The sequence below is a fragment of the Ambystoma mexicanum genome, chromosome 3q (genome assembly GCF_040938575.1).
Source record: "Ambystoma mexicanum isolate Mex_15411 chromosome 3q, UKY_AmexF1_1, whole genome shotgun sequence".
In the NCBI taxonomy this organism is placed as follows: domain Eukaryota; kingdom Metazoa; phylum Chordata; class Amphibia; order Caudata; family Ambystomatidae; genus Ambystoma; species Ambystoma mexicanum.
The window spans coordinates 875,429,230-875,451,834 of NC_090926.1; the positions used below are offsets into that span (position 1 = coordinate 875,429,230).

A 22,605-nucleotide genomic window follows, 5' to 3' on the forward strand; every position below is an offset into this window, starting at 1 on the left:
GTCCTAAGGAAATCTACACCGTTGGATTCTGCATTTCTTCACTGAAACGGTGGAAGATCGAACCCCCAGCGAACCCTAGATGATCCACAAGGACATCTGGGAAAATTGGAGTTAGGGAGGAAAGTAAGCATCAGTGTGCCTGTCCCCCTCACCCCGTCCCCTATAGGATAACTACTGTAATGTCCTCTTTACAGGCATGTTCGCCAGTAACATCAGAAAACTGCAAACTATTCAAAACAATGCCTTGAGAGCAGCCCTAAACATCCCAAAATGGGAACACATCACCAATGCCAGAAAGGAAGCTCACTGGCTGCCCATCCAGGAACTGATCAATTTCAAAACCTTGTCCATTGCCCACAAGTGCCTCTCTAGTACAGCACCCCCATACCTCAATCACAAAATCACTAAAGCACATTCCACTAGACCTACCAGGACACCCTACTCAGACAGGCTGCTTGTGCCAAAAGTAAGAAGATGCAGAGCAGGAGACGCCAGCTTCCACTATTGCGCAGCCAAACTCTGGAATGACCCCCCCCCTCCAAGGGCTGAAACATCCTATTGGGTTTTTGAAAAGCCCTCAATACCCGACTCTTCAAAGAACCTGCCCTCCCTGACCACCTTCGCTACTACCCCTTGCCTCCCTACATCGGTTTGCTCAGAATTACTAATATGCATGTAACACTATTCACTGTGCAACCTACGTATCTGTACATTTATCTCCCTGCACTTCTACCTATACCCTGTCCGTCTTTTGTGCTCCCCACACCTGTTCCTGACCTGTATGTGCAACAGCACCTCAATGCCTCCAGGTTGTATGTGCGCTTTACAAATTAAATAAATAACCATTGGGAACAAGTCCCATTGTCTCCTATCTCCATTCCACTCCCCTTTTGTCGTCAAACCTGGGGTCGGGTATCCTGCCCCTGGGTTAGCCTTGGGTCTGGAAGAAAGGAGAACACTTACCTTTCCTTTGGTAAATTGTTTTAGAACTTTTAGTTTGAAACTAATCACTGTCACAAGCCCATTGCATCCTTCCTAAAGAGAACTCATGCTGGTGATAAACATTGTGTTTTACTCTTGACTTTAAGGCACAAGGCTGTGTTGGGGAGATTTTTCATTTTTTTGCCAAATCCCCTCTAACTGTGAGAACCCCAACACTTATTGCTGGACTCCTGGATATTTGTGCCTGTTCTCCTGAATTAGCGGAACGTTTTTCTTCTCCTTCATTCTTTTTGCTCCGACTATGGAACCCTTGTTCACTCTGCTTTTTCTTTATTTCATCCATATTTTCTAAGGTATCTGTGTTTCGCTTTTGCAGCACACAGCATCTTTTGTGCAGTTTTGCTTGGAGCCCTTTGGGCTCTTTTTATATTCTTTTATTTTCCTTGTGAGAACTACTGTTCCCAAGGATATGGGGATACTTACCCTTCTTACCTTTTCTTTTGCAAGATCAGCACACACCACCCTATGTGGAGTGTTTAGGCATTACATGATATCCCTTTTTTCACTACTCCTGTAACATTTATGTTACAGTGACAAGCATGGCTGGTGGCAGTGGGCGTGTTCTACTGACATTTGTGTAATTTCTACTTGCAGGAGGCTGTCTTCACAGCTGCGGTTATACACAGAAGCATCACACCATAAGACCCAAAATGGTGGCTGTATTATTTTTTTGCCTTTTCTTGTGTGCTTGTCCTTTCTTGGTCCTTCTGCCATTCTGGGTGGGGAAGGTCCTGGTTTGACTTGTCTTCGGTGGGAACCCTTTGAGAAGATTTCCAAGGCTCCAGTGTGTCTGTGAAGACAGGAAGCAGTGGGGGGTGGGGGGGGGATCCGAAACTCTGCTGTTCTTTGTCTCCTGGGATGCCTGTCTGGAACCAGCTCCACAAAGTTCAAATGTAGCATGAATGTTGATTGGCTGGGTTCCTGGATAAAAGGATCCTGAGGCAGAAGATAAGTCGGCCACTGGAACAGAAGAACCAAAGAAGACGCCCAGAGACGCCTGCAGCGCCTTCCAGCAACCTGAGAAGCCTGCTGAAGTGCTGCTGCTGTCCTGACCATTTTCAAATCGACAGGGAAGCTCTGAAGAGGACAGCATCCTCCCTTGGACTGGTGGGCAAAATCAGTCCTAAAATGACCTTCAATTCAAGCCATCCCACGACATTCTGCAACCTTCCTGGGCTGCAAACTGCCAATACCCGGGGACCACAAGCCTAAGTGAATGGCTCTGCCTTGCTGTGAAACTTTGGTGGACTCCTTCGGACCACCAGAGGCAAGATCCCCCACACTCCCTCCTCAAAGTCCCCTCACAAGACTGTAGGACCGAGCAAGCAAGGTGAATGTTCAGATGAGAACCATTCTTCATTGGAGTCTGAAAAGGCATCAAAACCACAGAGCTGCGTTGGAGCATGAAGAAAACTTTGCTGGGAGTCCTTTTTCTCGACTGCTGCTGCGACATCCCTTCCAGAATCCCTCCTTTCATCACCACAACCAAGCAACAGGCTCCCGGTTCTAATGCTGCTGCATTGTGAAGGCATCCAACTGCAGCTTCTTCATCACTCCTCAGGTACTTTGGGACTTATGGTAATACTTACCATGGGCAAATTCTGTTGCTCCTTTGCTGCTGGAGTGCCGATTCCGGTGTTTGGGTGTTCACCCATATTGTTTGCCCAGACCCAACGGTTGTGCACATATAGGGAGCCTTTATCAAGTCCCCTGAGCCCTTTTTGACCAACGAAAGCTTGATACTTATACTTGAAGACTCCTATGGAACAGGGTCCTTTCTGCATCTGTGCCTTACCTGCTTTACCTCCAATCTGACTGACTTTGAAGAACTCACACCTAGATAGGGATGGACTGCTAAAGCTCTAAGGACTCTGAAAAGTAACACATGTCTACAAAAGTACTGACCTGCTATTGTTGGTGTTGCTTAAAAATGTATTCCTACAACAGAACATTTTCTGAGTTACTATAACAGTGATTTTACTTACCTTTGAATTGTTTTAATTAAATGTATAATGGTTTGCTCACCTGAAGTATTGCATTGGTTTTCTATTGTGTTTATTAATTTGAAATGGTACTTACTGACCTCAAGATTTAACGTAACTTTGTGTCTATAAAATAAATAACTAATATGATATAACTACAAGTGTGTTTCTTTGGGCCTTTGTATATTCTAAGTTCTTTGTCCTTACCAACAGCTCACACCTCCATCCTAAAATGGGCCTGGCTGCTCTGCCATACTACTGATACCTTGATTGGTACAGGCCTATACTAGAAGTTGGAGGTCTGTATACAAAGGGATAGTTTTATAAAGTCTAACCACAGGCAGACTGTAGGAAAACTTTGCCAACATGGCACATCCATCTTGGGGTTTAACTTCTCAAGTTAATATATTGCTCTTGTGATTGGTTCCCATCATTTACTGAAACTAACTTCCTTACCTGCATTGCTTGATTATCATGTGTCTATTAAGTGAACCTAATGGTGATTGTATATATTTACATTTTGGAGTATTGTGTGATACTACCTCCTAGTTTCATTTTCCAGTGTGTTCTAAAGGCCCAAAATAAATAACTATTTTAGAACTGTCTAAATTGAATTATTGTTTGTTACTTTGTGTGGACTCATTGAGGGCCCCTGACCGCACTCACATTCTCATGAGATTAAGGCTTGACTCCTCATCACCTACCTTGATTGGATTTTGGCTAACCCCTCAGAGCTCCCTATTCATCGTAACTAGGGTGGCCTCCTAAAATCTGTCCACCAGCCCAGATTCTAGAAATCCATCTCAACATAGCTCAAACTAGAACGGACAAGGGGTGGCTGGGAATGCAGAACAGCCATTTTGACCATTCCTCCTGGGCCAAACAAGAAGGACTAAAACGGAAAATGGCCAGAATGTAGACCTTTTAAATTGCATTAGTAGCAGAAGTGGTCTTTTTTAGTCAGCAAGGGACAACTAACTGATAAAGGCTGCAGCAGTGTGTAGCCAAAAACAAAACACAGCTGCCACCAGCCTACTCCCAAACACACATTCTGGGTGAGAAATCATACTCAGCATAATAAAAGCAGTGCTTAAGGAGCACTCTAGCTATGTTAAGACGTATGGGCTTCTACTAAGGGCAGCAAACCAAGCAGGAGCAATGTCTGTAGGGTGCCTTCGGAAGAAGGCCGTCTGACAGGAAAAAGAGGTCTAAACACCAAGAAAGTGAGCCAGCAAAAGGTTCAAGTGTAAGAAAAAAAAGAGCCCCCCAAAATGAAATTCTGCCCTAACATGGAATATCCTCACATTAACAGTAACCAATACAACTTTGGAGGTGGGGGAAAGTATGTTTCACAAAGGAATAGTAGGTCAAAGTAGTGATAGTTTAAGACACCAGATGCATCTGGTGTTTGCAGAAAAGCAGTTATGTAGCAGAGTGCTGGTGTACATTGTCGTAAAGGGAATGCAGACTGCTGATAAGTGGGGATTAACCAAACTGTAAAACAGTTCAGAATGCCACTAATGCAACCCGAAATTACACACATGATTACAAATGGAAGATGTGGAACATTTTGCAACTAGTGGAGCACATGCAATAAAAACAAGATAACCCTTTTAGTTATCATTTACCTTATTTCTCAAGGCACGCAGAAGGTCTCTTACTGAACCTCCCTTGTAGCTTCTGAATTTACGAAGGTCTGCAAAACAAAAGAATAAAAATGATTAAACATGAACACTTAATTGTAAAGAACAAATTGCTCATCTCTTGGTAATGTTCTTTCTGATGGATGCGCCACCCACGGACTCATCTATGATATTTGTATCCCTGTGCAGCCACTATGGGGCGCAGCACGGTCCCCCCTCCTACCCCTAACGCCTCTACGCACCGGACAGGACGTCTGGGCCAAAACATATCGAGATGCCGCACCCTGCCACCTCATTTCCACCTTTTTTCCCCTAGCACTCGCCGAGGGACCACAGAACAAAAACGGTGTACAAACAATGCAGCAAGAGGAGAAATTTAGGAGGGCGATGAGGAATCTCTGGCAAGAACATCCATCCGAAAGAACATTAGCAAAAAGTAAGTAATTTGTTTTTCTAATGGATGCCCAACTCCCACTGATTTCTCATCCATTATAAGACTCCCATAGCAGAATGTGGATATGGAGGCGGGAGGACACCACCTAAACCAGAAAACTCTGCAGGACCGCCCGGCGAAAACTGGCATCCTGTAAGAGAATCCAAGCAGTAATGTTTGGCAAACAAGTGCAGAGAAGCCCATGTAGGATCTTGGCAAATGTCCAAGAGAAAGACACCCTTCTGTAGGGCAGAGGTGACAGTCAGACCTTTGGTAGAATGAGCCCCGAGACCTTCAGGCACACCCTTCATAGACAGATCATAGCATTCTAAGATATAAAGAATGATCCACCTTGACAGGGAATGTTTGGTCACAACCCTGCCAGAATGTGCACCAGCATGAAGCACAGAAAGCTCATCTTTCCTGACATTCCTCGTCCGAGAGACATAGTAGCAGAGAGCGTGCACTAGGTCCAGCCAATGGGATTACTCCTCTGCCTTGAAAGGATGGGCGGAGGAAAAAACATTGGAAGAAGGATCTTTTGAGAGATGAAAATCAGACACCATATTTGGAAGGAAAGACACTTCACTTTGGAGAAATTAAATGGGGCGATTTAGTAGACAATGCTTAAAGCTCACTCATTCACACACTCGCCTTGCGGAAGTGATGGCAACAAGGAAAACCATCTTAAGGGTGAGCAATCTCAGAGTATGAATGCAGGGGCTCAAACGGTGCAGCCATAAGGAATGTCAACACTAAATCCAAATCCCATACCGGAACCACAAACTAGCGCTCTGGAAACTGCTTGCACAATCCTCGCAAAAACTACACAGCAGTGCGAATTAAGAACGAGCCTTGCTCAGGGGTCCTTTTAAAGACAGTCATAGTGGACAGGTACCCCTTCACAGTGCTGATTTTCAGGCTGGCCTGGGCCAAAGATGGCAAAAGATACCTCTTTCGTCACCAAGCAGCATATTTCCGTCATCTACTGACAAATTTAGTAGCAGGTCTTAGAATGGAGTTGAGTACATCCAGGACACCATCCGACAAGTCCCACTCATGGATCCCAGCCTCTTAATGGCGAAGAATGAAGGTTCGGATGGATGAACTTCCTTTCTGACCGTGAGAGCATATCCATTCTCCTCGGGAAGCACCAGGGAGAGCCGATGGACATGTCAACCAACTCTGGGTTCGACATTCTCTGAGCCCAGTATGCAGCGATCAATATTAACGTGGACCCGAACAGTTGCAGTCTGAGAAGCAGCTGAATGACAGTGATCTGCACTAGTGCATAGTGGAGGTTGAATGTCCAATCAACCTTCAATATGTCCCCCAAAGCTCCTTGACGAAGAAATTCCCTGAAGCCGAACCAATCATACTTCCTGTTCACACTGGAAGCAAATGGGTCTACTTTAACAGTTCCACAGTGGGAATCAAAAATACCCTCCAGAACTTCCAGGGACAGCTCTTACTCATGGGAGGCAGAAGTCTGTTGCTCAAAGCATCTGCTATGACATTCTCGTTTCGTTCACCAGGGCCCAATGCCACCGCCTGCTTTGTTACGGTAGTACATGGCTATGGTGTTGTCCGTCAGGACCAACACAAATTTGCCATGTACAGATGGGTGGGATTGCCTTCAACTACAGCAAGTTGATGTGTTCTTGAGACTCTGAGGATCAGCTCAGAGAGGTGCGTGCCCCAACCTGGGACGCATCAGTGAGCAGTTAGCGGAGGCCAGGGTTGGCAAAACATACTGTTCAACAGGTTGTGCCACAGGTACCACCATGTCAAGTTTTGAGAAACTTGATTGGACACCTGAAGATCTGATATGTGACACTGAAATTGAGACCACTGGCAACGGAGGAGTCACTGAAGCGACCTCATGCGCAATCAGGTCTGCAGGACCACAGAATTCAGAAGGCCGCGGGACCCAGCAAGCGCATGAAGGCCTAGGCAGGAACTGGATCCTGGGACTGGAGGATTCATATCATCCAAGAGAAGTTTGCCACACGGTCCTCAGGTGGAACTGGTCTGCCAAGGCCACCCCGATTATTCAGAGGGATTGGGACGGCAAAACTTGAGGCTTTTTGAACTTCAAGTAAAAGCTAAAGGTGTGCAACAGACTGCATGTGCTGAACAGGTGTTCTGATGCCTGGTCTGGAGTGTGAGCTCGGATGAGCCAGTCAGCCAAGAAGGGATTGATATCAATGCCCTCCGTCCTGTGGAGAGCCACCATTACCGCCAGTAGCTGGGCGAAAACCCTGGGTGGCGAAGAAAGACCAAATAGTAGATCTCTGAAGTGGTATGATGCTGGACCACGACGAATCTCAGGTACTTACTGTACTTCACATGCATAGGTACATGGAAGTAGGCATTCTAAAGGTCCAATGACACCAAACAGTCCTGCAGATCGACAGCTTGGAGGATCTGGGCCAGAGTGAACATCTTCAATTTCTAAATGCACATTTTATAGATAATGTGTGATGAATACAATTTTGTTTACATGATTATTGTAATATATATATATATATATGTCATATTTGTATTGATATGATTTGTAATAAGTGTGAAAAGTTGATTAAACTAACACTGAATGAAACAAATAAACACATACAACTTCACACAAAACATACAGATCAGAATACATTCCATCAATATATATTTCATCTTGATCCATTTCCCATCACCATCCAAAATATGTTTTACCCAAAATCCCAGCATCGAATAACATCAATCACTAGAGAAATCTGACTTACTAGCATTATTATTGTCCAAAATATATAATCTTTGAAAATACTTAAAAACCAAATGACTGAATATTAAAATTCTCAATTCATTCACTTCGGTGCATTCAATAAACAGATTACCCGACTACTCCAATGTCACTTTGATTTAACAAACTCGACAATAGCACTCATTATGGATAGAGTTACTTACTTGTAAACTCCTGTTCTCCAGCATTAAAAGCTTTCATGGATTCACATGCTCTGGACCATTCCATGTCATCAGGCAGGGAATCCTTGGTAACATTAAAGCAGTTTAACTTTACATTTTTAAACTGCTTGTCACTTTAGTGAACTATTAGTCATTTTGGGTCATACTGCCCAAACTAGACAGGTGCCCCTAGCTCCATCCCTGGTGGCCATCTTCTGATTTGGTAGCGCACGTAATGTGGCAGTAGGCACCAAGAAGAGCCAGAGAGGGTTAAGCAGGGAGGTCGCATTAGAATCATTGAAAGATACCAATGCTGGAGAACAGGAGTTGTATGTTAGTAACTTAATCATTCGACCATTGGATCTTTCATGGATTCACATGCTCTTTAATAAGATTTCACAGCAGTACATTTACCCAACCCCAAAAACATGCAGAGGCACAGCTCAAAAGAAGTAACCAACTCACCTCTGGAACACTCCCCTCACGCACACAGGTTGCGAAACACTGCCTGGCCGACTCGGGACTCCTCTCTGGAACCCCCATCAGCGCAGTAGAACCTTCTGAATGTATGGACAGACCTCCATGTGGCTGCTCTGCAGATCTTGAGCGGTGGAACACTGGACAGGAATGGCATAGTAGAAGCCACAGCTCTTATTAAGTCTGCTCTTGGTCTTCCTGGAAGGGGCCCGTTGGCCAGATAATGGCAGAGGGAAATGCAAGCCAACAGCAATCTCGCAATGGAAGATTTTGAAAGGGCGTTGTCCTTGCCGACAGGTCAGAAGGCAACAAACAGTTGTGCTGGCTTTCAGGGCTCCCTTGTGCGAGCAACTTAGAACTTAAGGGCTCGGGCAACATCCAGAGAATTTAAGCACTACTCCGCCAGGAGCAAGCCAATGAACACCTGTATAATTATTGGTTTATTAAGGTGGAATGCAGAGGGGACCTTTGGCATGAAGGAAGGCTTTGTACGCAGAACCACCTTACACTGGTTAAAAGTCAAGAAGGGGGGTTTGCTGGAGAGGGCCTGCCCTTCACCCACCAGTCTGGTCGAAGTGATAGCAACTAGAAATGCCATCCTCCAGGAGAGAAATTTCTAGGAGGCTCTGTGTAAAAGGCTCAAAAGGAGGGCCCATTAGCCTTGAAAGGACCACATTGAGTTCCCACGCTGGAGCTGGGTCTCAAACCGGGGAAAACAGAGTAAACAATCCTTTGAGGAACTCCTTCACCAATCTAGGAGACCACAAGTAAGTTTGATGTAAAGTACGCGTGTAGCGTGATATTGCTGCTAAATGCACCTTGATGGAGTACATCAGACCGGCTTCTGCTAAAGATTGGAGGTATGGCAAGACTTGTGCAGCCTGAACGTGGAACGTGGCACGGATCTAGGTGTTGAGTTGCACACCACAACATAAAGTGTCTCCACTTGCTTCTGCAGCAGGCAAACTTAGATGCCGCTCTTGTCCTGGGCGAGGATTCTTTTGCATTCTGGCGGCAGCAGAATGTTTCAAAACTCTAGGGCTGTAGGAGCCAGGCCATCAAGTTAAGGGATGCTGGGTCGTGGTGTAGTATTGACCTGCTGTCTCAGTGCAGCAGGTGGGGAAGCAGGGGCAGTCTGGTGCAGTGCACCACAGACAGGTGAAGCAGGTCTTAAAACCAAATTTGCTAAGGCCACCAGGATCATCATGCAGTGACTGTTGGAGTGTACTGACAACTTGAGGAAGCAGAGGGATTGGTGGAAAAGCGTACAGGAACAGTGCATCCCTGCATTCCCCTTCTTGGTGAAACCGGCTAGAAAACTTGGTGCATTTGTTGTCGGCCGCAGTAGCGAACAGGTCGATCTCTGGACTCCCCCACTTGGAGAAGAGATTGAGGACTTGGCACTGGTGAAGTTCACATTCATGACAGGACCTTAGTTTCCTGCTGAGCAAAACAGCTATTGTATTGTGGATCCCTGGCAGACGGAAAGGAATGAGAAGGAGAAATTACTTAACGTAATGTTCTTTCTATGGATTCTTCTAACACAGATTCCGCATCTGCCCTCCCATCCATCCCTGCTCAGAAAGTCGGTGCGCATCTTCTCTTTCACACTGACTTGGTGATGGATCAATGTATTGCCTTTCTCCCGCAGATTCCACATCTGATGGATTCCCAAAGCAGTAAATGAAGGAGGCGGGTAGGAAATTATCCAACAGGATAAAGTCTGCTTGGTTATGGGCAGGCCCTTTCGGGCTAAGGAAAAGGCCACAAAGAGCTGGTCAGCTCTCCTGAAATCAACCGCTTCTCCTGCTTAGAAGGATATGGAGGAGGATAGAAGACCGGAAGGTCGATGGATTGCGACAGGTGAAATTCTGAGACAACCTTGGGGAAGAAGCCAGGCCTTACCAAGAGTGAAACTTTCTCCTGGAAAAAACACAGGAAGGGTGGCTTACAGAACAAGGCCTGCAGTTCACTCACCCATCTAGCTGATGTAATATCCACCAACAAGGCTGTTTTGAAAGAGAGAAGACTTGAGTGACAAGAGTGCATAGGCTCAAATGGAGCCGCCATCAGAAATGTCAGAACCAGATTAAAGTCCAATCCTGGGACAACAAAGAGGGTTGGCGGAAAATTATTTACAAGGCCTTTCAGGAATTGTGCCATAATCTGGATCGTAAAAACAAACCTTGAGCCGGGGATCTTTTAAACAGACAAGGCCGCCAAATATCCTTTTACTGTGGTGACCTGAAGACCCAAAGAGGCCAGTGACAGAAGGAACTTCATCACTGTAGTGGTGGGGTAAGAGATGGGGTTAATCTATCATTCCCTGCACCACGCCTCAAATATTATCCACCTGAACTCGTACAAAGATCTTGTAGATGGTCTGCGTGCAGCCAGCAACACCTCAAGTACTTCCTTAGAGAGGTCGCCCACAGAGCAGGGTACAGGCTGGTGGCAGCTCTGTGCTGAATTGACAGGTGCCCTGAGCGTCCTCCATTTTGCGATGCCCAGGCCCTGTCATTGGAATAAGTGGATTCCTGATGGAGCCAAGATGGCTCCCCATGGCCTATTGCTTTCTATCGCCTGTTACCTTACTTTTCCCAAAGTCCCGTGAAGCCCGGACTTTGTCCCTTCCCCCCGACTGGCTGTTGAGTGGAAGTTCCATATATGGTAGTGTGGGGTAAGTGCTGACCAGACTTGCTGGAGCCTTCCCAATGACCGTATGTTGTGGGTACGCTTGTGAGGTGGGACCTGGGTGAATGGAGTGTGTGACGAATATGCATTCTGTGTTATGGGTGGTTGAAACAATGATTGAGACAGCCCTGCCCAAAACTGGTATGAATGCAGTGTGTAGTGCTGAATGGCAGAGTGCTTGTCTGAATCTACATTCTGTGTTGTGAGTGTCTGGATGGAGAAGAATGGCCTGAATGCACCGTGCGCCTGATTGGCTGCCTGACTGCCTGAATGCCCTTCTGAATGATTGGTTGCCTGAGTGTGACCCAGCAGAATGAATGGGAGATCAACAGTATATCTGGGGGCCTCTCACTGCTAGAAATCGTTCAGAAGCTGAAGTTGATACTTGATGCTTACTCACGAAGCCGAGTCGGAGGAAGAAGGTGAACCGCTGTTACCTTCCGTGTAATCTGAAAGCTGTTGTGCCTTCAAGAACTGATCCAAGAGAAGATCTGGTAAGGAGACCGCTCCCCGAGCTGCAAGGGACCATCGTGCACCAGCTGTTCTTTGCCAAAGCTCCCTGGTAGACAGACCTACGAAAGGCTGCCGACCGGAGAAGGGGACCGCCAAGGAGAACGAAGAAAAGCACAGGACAGCCGTCCACCTTCGACGACCGCCGTCACCGACCAGAGCCGTCGTGCTCCCTTTGCCTAAGAACATTTGATCCAAGGACTCCCTTGTTCATAAGTCGAGGTCGTTGACGACCGAGGAGAATCCTCCGGTGTGTTTCCTGCCACCCGAAGACCATCATCGTCGAGGTGCACTGCACGCCTTACCTTGTTGCAGGACGTTTTCAATCACTCGTCTACGAGCACCGCAAGTACCGAAGCTGCTGCCTCAACGACAACATTTATCCTTTCTTCATCTCAGAAGTTTGGCGACCCGTGGCTCCCGCTTGAAAAGGAGTACACTCAAGAAGGGCCCGTCGATTCCCCGAAGAACTCTACAACACAAGATACATTTGGGTTGCAGAACTATAGAAGAAGATAAGACTCTAATAGACAATATATGGACTGGGCTTGTAGTGCATCTTCAGTAACAGGTTGCCCAGGTGGGGGTATCCTCATACAGGACTGTGTCTAGGTAACAGGGCCAGTATTCTGCCAATTGTATAACCAACTTGTCTTCCTCCTAAGTCTATGGTTGATATCGTTTTGCTGTGTTGATTCGTATGCTATTTTAACGGAGTACAGTTGATGCATTTTAATTGAATCAGAGTAATCATGGTACAACCTAGAACTGTATATATTTACCATTTTAGAATTGTCGGAGCACAAAGTGTATTATCGTGATAGTGTATATGACATTAAACCTTATTTATATAAATACTGTGTTTAAACTAATACAGTGTGTGGACATTCCTTTGTGGGTACTTGGGGACTACACTGTACTTAAGAACCAGCCCGCATCACCTCCTGCGAAGTTAGGCCTTGATTGATCGACCATAGCTACACCGTATAGAGAATCTTGGCTGGGGTCCTCTGTGCCTCTCCTGTGCCATATAGAGACCAGGAGTACAGACACACGCCTCCAGTGCGTTTCTTTACACGGTCAAGACCGAGATTTGATTCTTTAGCATCCAAAACCACAGTTGCAGCGCTTCTGTGCAGAGGGGACGGGAATGCACTCCACCTTGCTTGTTTAAGTAGTGCATGGCCACCATGTTGTCCGTCAGAATCAGGACATGCTTCCCCTTGAGTGATGGGGCGAAAGCCTTCAGGGCTGGCTTGATGGCTTGTAACTCCAGCCTGTTGATATGCCACCTGGCTTCCGACAGTCCACAGGCCGCTCACCTGTAAGTCCCTGCAGTGAGCGCCCCAACCCTTCAGCGACGGATCCGTGACCACTCGGGCCTGAGGCCAGGAAGGCCAGAAGGGTTCTCCCACCATCAAATTTGAGCATGTGTCGCACCAGCTGAGTCCGCAAGCTACCTGGTTGGACACCTTGAGAGGATCCGAGAGAGCTCCTAGAACTGAGACCACTGGTCCCGTAGGAGACACTGGAGGGATCTCATGCGCAGTCTGGCCTCTGGCACCAGGAAAATGCAGGCGGCCATGAGGCCCAAAATGCAGAGAAAGGAAGCCGCTGGTAAGGTGGCGTGGTTCCCGAACAACTGGATCATCTGTTGTATGTTGTCGGCTCGCTCCTCGGGAGGGAAGGCCTTCCTTGCCCTAGTGTCTAGGACTGCCCCGATGAACTGGTGTCGTCAAGATGAGTCAAAACCTGTTCCGCTGACTTATCCCGGATCAGCCAGTCGGCGCCGGATCTCCTGAGGTGAGGCACGACTACTGCCACGAGCTTGGTGACGACCCTTGGAGCGGAAGTTAACCCAAAAAGCAGCAGCACTTTGAACTGTTGGTGCTTGTCCCCAATGAGGAACCGCAGGAATTTCCTGTGCTTCTGATGTATGGGCACATGGAAGTAGGCATCCTGCAGGTCCATGGACACCAGCCAGTTCTGAAGCTTGAGAGCGTGCAGAATTTCTCTCACTGTCACCATACTAAATGTGTCTTTTCTCAGGAACTTGTTTAGAGCCCAGAATGGGCCGAAACAACCTCCTTTTTTGGGTACCAGGAAATACCGGGAGTACCAGCCTGACCCTCTCAGATCGGGAAGCACCTCTTCATCGGTACCATTTGACAACAGGGCTTGCAGTTCTTCCTGGAGCTTGTGTCCCTGTTGGATCGGTGAAGACGCGTGTCTGTCTGGGGGTTTTCTCAAAAAGGGGAGACAACCTCACTGATGGACCTTTGGGAAACAAGGACTGCCAAAGTCAAATGGACAGTTCCAATTCTGAACATCTTCAGACGAAGTTAACTAACCAGCCAGTGGTTCTGTAAGAAACACAGGAGCTCAAGGGTAGCCTGCCTGATAGTGAACAAGCTGCAAGGCCTGCACAAAAGAAGTTGAGGTCAACTCTCAGTTGAAGAAAACAGCACTTCCCAATCCAGGAAGCACTGAAAATGGCACAAGGTAATTACAACCCATACCCCACATTACCTTGAAAGTGAAGAAGAAATTGTAGCTGGCTTGATTCAAGGTGCAAGGTTGCAGACCCAGATTCCTGCTCCTTGGTTGTGGTAACGAAAGGGGGGGGGGAACATCTGGCAATCTTCTGCGGCAGCACTCAGATGAAGGAGTCGGCAGCAATGGATTCAACTCACTCCAGCGGCTCTTTGTGGTTTTGGTGCCTTTTTCTTAGCGCCAAGAAGAAATGAATATTGTTGGTCGGTTTCTTATCGATTACTCGGTCCTGAACTTTGGTGAGGGGATTTCTGGTGAGAATGTCCTGCCTCTGGAGGTCCACACTGACGTCTGCAAAGTTTTAGCCGAATTCGATCTTCGGAAGACAATGCACTTGATAATGGTCCAGGTACCCCATGTATTGGGTTTCTGCAGCTGAGGAAAGTCACAGCAAGTTGGGAGATGGCCAAAAATGAAGAATGTCTTGAGGCTAGTTGGTCCCACCAGCCTAAGGGTGGAAGTCGTCCTTGGCAGGTCTTCCCCGTCGATGTGAAAACAGGGTCACCACAGCTGCAAGGCTTCACCGGGGCTTTCGAGGTCTGGAAGGTGGTACTGGCGTCTCTGCTTGTCTTCTGCTTCAGATTCCTTGTTCCAGTGGTCGACTCTGTAGTCCACAAATTCTCCCCTTTTATGCTGGATCCCAGTCACTCACACACTCGGAGCTGTCAATCACCTAAGATTGGCTGTCCTCCAGGACAGCCAGCCGCTAGAACTGGTTTCAGCCAGGCATATCCTGACAAAGACGAAACGTACAAAGGACTCAAATCTACTCTACAAGGTTAAAAGATACGCCCAGAAAGAACTGACAAATGAAAAATGGCAAAAAAGAAAACGGGCCATTTTGAGAAAATGGTCACCCATAGGTGCTGTACTGCAGCTGAGAAATCAGCCTGCTAGTAACCTGCACAAAAGGTAGTAAAGGGTAACCACTCCCACCAGCCATTTAAGTTAGTTGTAACAAAATGTTACAGGAGGAGTGGGAGAAGGAGTTGCAATGTAACCCCCCAGCACCCCACATAGGGTGTGTGTGTGCTGGACCCACAAAGAAAAGGTAAGTAAGATACAAGTTATCTTACTATTCTTGGGAACTGTAGTTCTCACAAGAAGATGTATTTAAATATAAAGAGAAGTCCAAGGGACTTTTCAGTAACACTGCATACAGGGTGCTGGGTGTCACAAAGCAAAAAACGGATGCCTGTATTAAACATATGGAGTTTACCAGAATCCATAACACAGTGAAAAGAAAAATCCCAGTAATAGAAAAAGAATGAATAAGTGGAAAAAAGTTCCATTCACTCAATAGATTAAAATCAAAAAAGTACAAGAGTCCAGCAAAAATGCTGAGGGTCTCAGGTTAAAGGGAATTAGCAAAGAAACTGAAAATTCTTCCTAACACCCACTTCTAGAGATTGGGACAGTCCTTATATCAACATTACTGATTTTATAAATAGGTTTGTTAATTGTTGAATACTGTTTATGAACCTCTAAAGTACTTACTTGATCTGATCATTTTATACAAGTGACTTTATTAAAGTGTATATTTTTCAGTACATCAGTATTTTCTGGATTTGTGTGCATGGACTAATTGCAACTCTGGGTCGACCCGGGCATCTGAGAGTTAAGCCTGGTCACTCCGACCACGCAAACCACATTTAAAAGACGTTTAGGTTCCCTTTCTTGTCAGGTGTTTTTGCCTTTCCCCTAGGGTTAGTTGTTGTAGCATCCTCAACAGGTGGTGGTATAAAAACTGCCTTAACAAGCAGGATTAGGCCCTGCCAAAGGCGGTGAATGCTGTAACTGGAGTACTTTTGTATGCATCAAGTGAATGCCCATAGAAAGTAAAAGTGGCCGGATGACTTTATATATCCAGATTTCAAAGGTAATCCAAGGGTGATGACTATATCCTGAGAAGGAGTTGGGTAGAAAGAGTGAAAGGCAGTTTTGAGAGTCATGTTAAACGAGTGTAGGGACCAAGAGTGGCATATGCAAGACCGAGTGTGGAGGGCATTAACTGAGTGGTAGTCCAGAATAATGTTGAGGGAAACAAAATCTATCGAGGGCAGATTTAAGTGTGAGCCTGAGGTATTTGAAAGTAATAGTTGTATGCGTGAGAGTGTGATTAGAGGAGGCTGGTAATTTAGAGTGTGGAAAACATGGGGGTAATGGAGAGGAGATTTGTATCAAGGATGTTTTTGCTACAGCATGTGAACTGTGCTTGAAATCGTTGGAAGGACAAAGTTGCAAAATCGGAGGACAACAGCAAATATGCTGGCATTGAGGTGATATGTTGGGGCAGAGGTCATTGAAGAGTGCAAGCTTTTTATTAAGAATAGTCCCATTGTTTAGATGCGCTGGGGAAGGGAGGCCGATAGCTGTATCGAATGTGGATGGGACAATGTTGAGAATGGCAATGGACATGTATTTGTCAAGTATGAAATATAAACCTATCAGTTTTGGCTGGTGTGGAGAGTAGCAGCTGTGTGTGTTGTTGGGCTCGACACAGGTTTCACTCACAAAGGGCTGGGTTATGGGTGCAGAGTAGTTGGTATATTTTAATTTCCCCTCTAACTTTATGTCCTGCAGGACCCACTAATTCAAGGTAGATCTCTTCAACCCAGAAATACCACTCCCCCAAACTGGAGTTTGAATCACCTTTAAAGTTACTAATGAAATTAATGCTACTTAAATTGTTTGGTACATTTGGAGAAAAAAGAATTGTGAAAAAAGAATAAGTAAAATGGAAAATAATCTTTTTAATGAGGGGTGCATAATTCAAAATGAGGTTATGCCTGGGGTGGTTCACCAAATAATTGTCAGTTTGGCAAAACGTCTTTCTCTGAACCAAGACACAAGTGGAATTGGTTCCAAGTACTGAGGTTATTGCCAATATAAAACCTTGATTACTTGTTTGCAGCTTGAGTTTGTAACCTTGTTGCCGTACCAGGCTGTGATGGAAAATACCGGCATCATGCAATGCCAGACGAAAAATAATTTACGTAGAGAGTGGTGAGCAGGATGTCCAATGTCAATGAGCTAGAGGCAAACATTGCAGACTTCCCACACCACAGCGAACCCCTAAAATGATTCAGCATATCTGCTATGAATCTGGGACACTTGTGCCCCCCCCAGTAAAAACAAGCTTCGTTCAGGCTAAACCATCCGCCCCATGGTACACCTCTGAGCTCACCTCTGACAAACGCTCAATCCGAGATCTAGAGAAACAGTGGTGCACAAACCTTAAGCCTGGAGACATCAACATCAAATCTCTCTGCGCCGTCCAACTCTGAGCCCAAAGCTGCTTACTACTCTACCGCCATTGGGGCAGCCTCTAACAGGAGCAAAGCCCTCTTTGAAGTAGTACAGCATTGTATCAAACCCTCACTCGACCCAGAGGTATGAGCAACTCAGGAAAAATGCAACAGAATCAACACATTATTTATTGAAAAAAAATAGACAAATTCCGAGACCATATTGAATCAACCTCTCAAAGCATTACTGCCCCCCTGCATGCACACTACCCCTCTGGACTGAATTCTGTCCTCTCACGCCGTGTGATCTCCTAAAACTATTGCCTCCCTCAAACCTACTTCTTACTCTGAAAAGATCATCCCAGCCTCCATCATTAAACAATGGACAGGCATTCAACGTGCCCCTCAGCATCATTAATGCCTCCCTCACATAAGGGTCATTCCCAGATACCCTCAAGTCTTGTTTTATAGAGTCTCTTCCGGGAAAAACCAAATCCTAGATCCAGATGATCTTCCCAAGTAGTGGCCCCTTACGAAACTCCTGTTTATAGGCAAAATCTTGACAAAAGTAGCCACTAAACAAGTACTCTCTAAAAATAGAACAACTTCACCTCCTAAATGACTATCAGTCTGGGTCCCGCTCCAAGAGAAGCTTCGAGACAGCCACCATCCATGGGTCGATGACGTCCTCCAAATCATGGATAAGGGAAACATGCCTCGTTGACCTCTCAGCTGAATTTGGCACCATCAACCATCACATCTTTTTCTCCCTCCTTGCCAACAGGATGGGATTCTCTGGCACGGTCCTGAATTGGTTTACTTCCTACTTCTTGGGCAGACACCAGGCCGTCCAGATAAACCTGTTGCGTTCCGACCAACTGCAGGTCTCCTGTGGATTCTCCCAAGCCTCCATCCTCTCACCAATCCTTTTTAACCTTTATATGGAGCGTCTGGGCACTCCAAATATAGCCATCCATCAATACACAGAAAATACTCAGTTGTACACGAGAGTAAATAGAGCACAGGACATCATTTGTCTCTGTGATTACCTAGCTATCATACCGTCCTCGATGTCTACCGTCTATCTCAAACTGCACCCTTCCATGACTAAATTCGTCCTCATTTGTCCGCCCGCTAAGAAACGTGTCCAACAATGGCTCAATGCCAAGAGCCTAGAAGGATTTGATCCACAACTCTCCGACTCAGCAATATCTTTAGGCTTCGCCATTGACAGCAGCCTGTCCTTCCAGAAAAAACATATCCAAGAAGGCCCAAACAGCCTTGCCCGACCCTCCACCCTTCACAAAATCAAGCCCTTCATCCCACCTCAGGACTTACAAACTGTAGTGCAGGCCCTTGTGCTCTTGCACATCGATGTGTGCAATGCCCTCCTGATGGGGCTCCCAGCTGCTCACTTGGCACCCCTAAATGTAGCCCACCATGCTTCAATACACCCTTTTATGGGTGTGCAGAACATTTATCAAATCACCCCCATCTTATGCAAACTACATTGGCTTCCACGCCAAGCTAGGATACCGTTCAAGACTGCATATAACTACAAAGCAGTCATGAGTAGCACACCAGTGCACCTGGTAGCTAAGCTCCACATATCGGTTGGCACAGGCTACTTGCACAGCAAATCGACCGTATTGAAATACAACACAAGCAAGCCTTCTCTTGTCATGCTCCCACCATCTGGAACTCAATCCTGGTGTCGGCTTGGAATGCCCCCACAATTCTACAATTTCTCAGATCTCTCAAAGCATGGATTTTTCAGATTTTTCAACACCACCTGATCATGGACATACTGATGCAGTCTGCCCCCCCCACCACCCAACTCACAGCCCAAATGCTGGCAACCCACACACTGCACAGCTCTATGCTGCTCTCGAGCTAGGTCTGCGTTTTAAACAATAAAATAATAAATACCATCTAGACAAGTAGGACCTTGTTAGTGCAGAAGTGAAGCTGGAGAAACCACCCTGTTCATAACAGGAGGTTCTGTGCTATATCTGCCACCAGCATCCCTGGTTCTGTTCATATTGCAATCGGTTTCCAGGAAGTACATTTTCAATAAGTTGACAATAAAGTTCAAATATGACTATCCTTCCAGAGACTGGACAGTAAAAAGACAGAAACGCAGCTAGTTCGCAGTGGAGGAATATTAGCAAGTAGTCCAAAAGGCTTCTTTGAATTCCTGACTTCTGAGGTAGATTAATTATGTGGGAATGTACTTTGTGAACTTCCCAAGCATAAATGTGAGATGTGACTGTTTTGAGTGGACTCACTGACTAAATCTTTCACTAGCCGAACAGAGAAGGTACTTGGTCACACAGGGGCTCATGCACCATATAAATAGAAAGGCTGCATGAAAGGTAACCATTCTGAATGCTCCCCTTGGAATGAAGTTGTTGAAAACTAGAACACAGGCTTGGCCTATGTCCTTTTTATTTTATAATAATATATCTGCTACAAATGGAGGGTGTGTGAGGGAAGCAATCATATGGTGATCATATTCAGTTTCTCAGACCTTCTTAAAATAGCATTTTTCAGGTCAATGAGTACTTCTGCCTCTAGTGAGGGGCATTTTAATGCCGATCGGGGTGGAAGATGCTTGTGCCTTAGCCGTCTCTCTTATACTGACATGGGCCTGCAGAACTAAAAAGGCATAGTCCTTGCATTTTAGGCAACAATTATAGACGGTTCAACCTGACAATGGGCATTCCACTGGAGGGTTTGTTTGATTAAGGGAAATGCTCCATAGCATGCTAGGGTATAGATATGATAGGTTATTTATAACACGCTTAATACCCAGAGGTTTCTAAGCGCAGACCGGGGGATCAAACCTGTGGTGCTCTGTCGTCTTGCTTCCAAGACGAGCACGTTGCGCCTGAGCTATACTCCCGAGATCTTAAATACATGTTCTATTTGGTATGCACAAACCTTTTGAAGCATTACAGCCTGCACTATCTGGCTCTGTTGTATTATAGGAAGCCACTGGCTAAATAGGTGCTTCCAAGCAGAGTGTGAAGGCCACCTAGCATACAACAGAGCCAATGGTAATGGGTCCGACACAATCAGAGATTCTGCAGAATAGAAAACAAGTGTGCCTGGGGCTTCCTGTGACCGCATTTGTCCATGGGTCATTGACCAGTGAGAATGTGTACACAAAAAGGGAAGCATGAAATGGAGGCTTTTACAGTCATTTAAAGCCAGCATGACAGGTGTGCTTATTAGCTGGACAGTTGAAAACAGTGAGACAGAAAGATGAGCATGCAATGTAGAGTTCTACTGATGGTTAGAGGCGGAGGGCTAGAAGTTCTCGTTGTTTAACGAGTGGAAAGAGGCTCTAATTGGGCTCAAGTCGCTCAAGTCACTCAAGTCAGTCTAGGTTTACCTCTCTTTGATGGGTGCTTAGAAGAAATCTGAACAGACTACCTTGTTTCAAAGTTGTAAAGATAAACAGACCACAACAAAAGGTTTATCTGTATACAACACTGCATGCACTGTCCAAAGAAAGAGTTTTAATTTGAAATCTGGCATAACAGCATGACTGTCACAATTTATACATTAAGCAATTTCTTGTCCCAGGATTAATCCATTGACATCTTTTGATTGTGAACCGCATCCTACTATTCACATTCCAGTCAAGAAGAACAGTTAATCTAGGGGGCGGCTTTTCACATCATTTGACATGGTTAACCTAAACATTACATTCCTTTCTTTGCAATAGTTGAGGAAGAATGGAAGATTGTTATTTGCATTATCTATATAAAGAAAGGATACCAAATATTCAACTATCTAACATTTAGATTTTATTGACTAGGTCACAGTTTAAACAAACCCTCAGATGGCATTCCTGATTTAATACACAATACACCTTAAATGATATACAAGAATATAGAGCAGTACATCCTGCTACTTGAGGTTACTAAAAATATTACAAATTACCTGTCTGTAAAGGAACCGTTATGTGCGCTCTCCAGTCCAACTTCACCACTTGCCTTCCACCCTTTTCCAACTGTCTTACTATAGTTCCATCAAGCGATTCTTTTTCTATTCGGTCACTTACATCCTGCAATACAAAGGAAGTTAACAGTGGAGTCAAAATACCTAATTTAAAGTCAAAACTAAACTGTAATGCTACTGTCTTGTACAACAATTCCGTACAAGTGTTTGGAACAATGCAGTCAAAAAGCAGTTCAGGAGGGGTTGAATGTGCAATGTTGTTAGTCTGACAACTTCCCAATATCAGAAGCAAGACCAAGCATACAGGTATGTATGTCCGTACTGTGTTTCAATGTTTTAATATAAATATGAGAACATTTAGACTTTAAGAATGACACTCAAGGAGGGGCTTTAACTGCTAGCAGTGGCCCACCCATTGACAGGCCGCGAGGGGTATGGCACATGCAGTCAAATTAAATCGATAGTACCGCATCATCTGCTAATAGCTGCTAAGCTTTCAGTTTCTCACTAAATACACAAATACACATTTGAATAGTAGAACCGGGTTAGTTGCATAAACACGGTATCTTTGCTTCAAGAGTTATGCTATCAACAATCAAAAGGCCACTGGACTTATTTTTTGACCAAATGTGAAAATGGCACTAGGAACAGAGGGAAGCAGTCCAGCAAAGTGATGCATGTTGCAGAATATTTAGCCCCCAATCGGGTTTTGCCTATGTCCATTCAATCTAATCTATAAATTACATCACCACAATAATTCAACCTTAATAAAACACTGTTTTTAAAAAAAAAGGAATTGGTGCAGAAGGACCCAACAATTAGGTTCTAAATTGACACATTTTCATGCTCTTATAATGACCATCGATCTCTGTGATATTGCAACAAAACCTATCAAGACGGGAGAAATGATTCTTGAGAAAGACATATTGATCACCGTTGTTAAAGCAGTTTTTGTAACTCATCTGTGGAGGGCACTTCAGCCACCAACCTTAACAAGGGGGCTTACATACCCGATAGGAAAAGTAAGGCAAACCTCTCAAGGTAGGTGACGTTGATAGAGCGACATGCTCTATGCTCTGAGCTAATGCTCAGGTAGGGGTAGAGGGCTGACATAACTGTACAATTAGTCCACACTCATCTCTCTACAAAATACACCTCAC

General features: G+C 45.4%; 1 protein-coding gene across 1 annotated transcript in view; it reads right to left on the reverse strand.

Annotated features, from left to right (window-relative positions):
• ERN1 (endoplasmic reticulum to nucleus signaling 1) overlaps positions 1–22,605 on the reverse strand; it is a 749,808-nt gene that overhangs the window by 51,570 nt on the left and 675,633 nt on the right. The window contains exons 20-21 of the mRNA XM_069654991.1: positions 21,428–21,551; positions 4,613–4,680 (exon numbers count right to left, since the gene is read on the reverse strand). Coding sequence (XP_069511092.1) covers positions 4,613–4,680; positions 21,428–21,551 — 192 coding nt within the window. The remainder of the gene's footprint in view (positions 1–4,612; positions 4,681–21,427; positions 21,552–22,605) is intronic.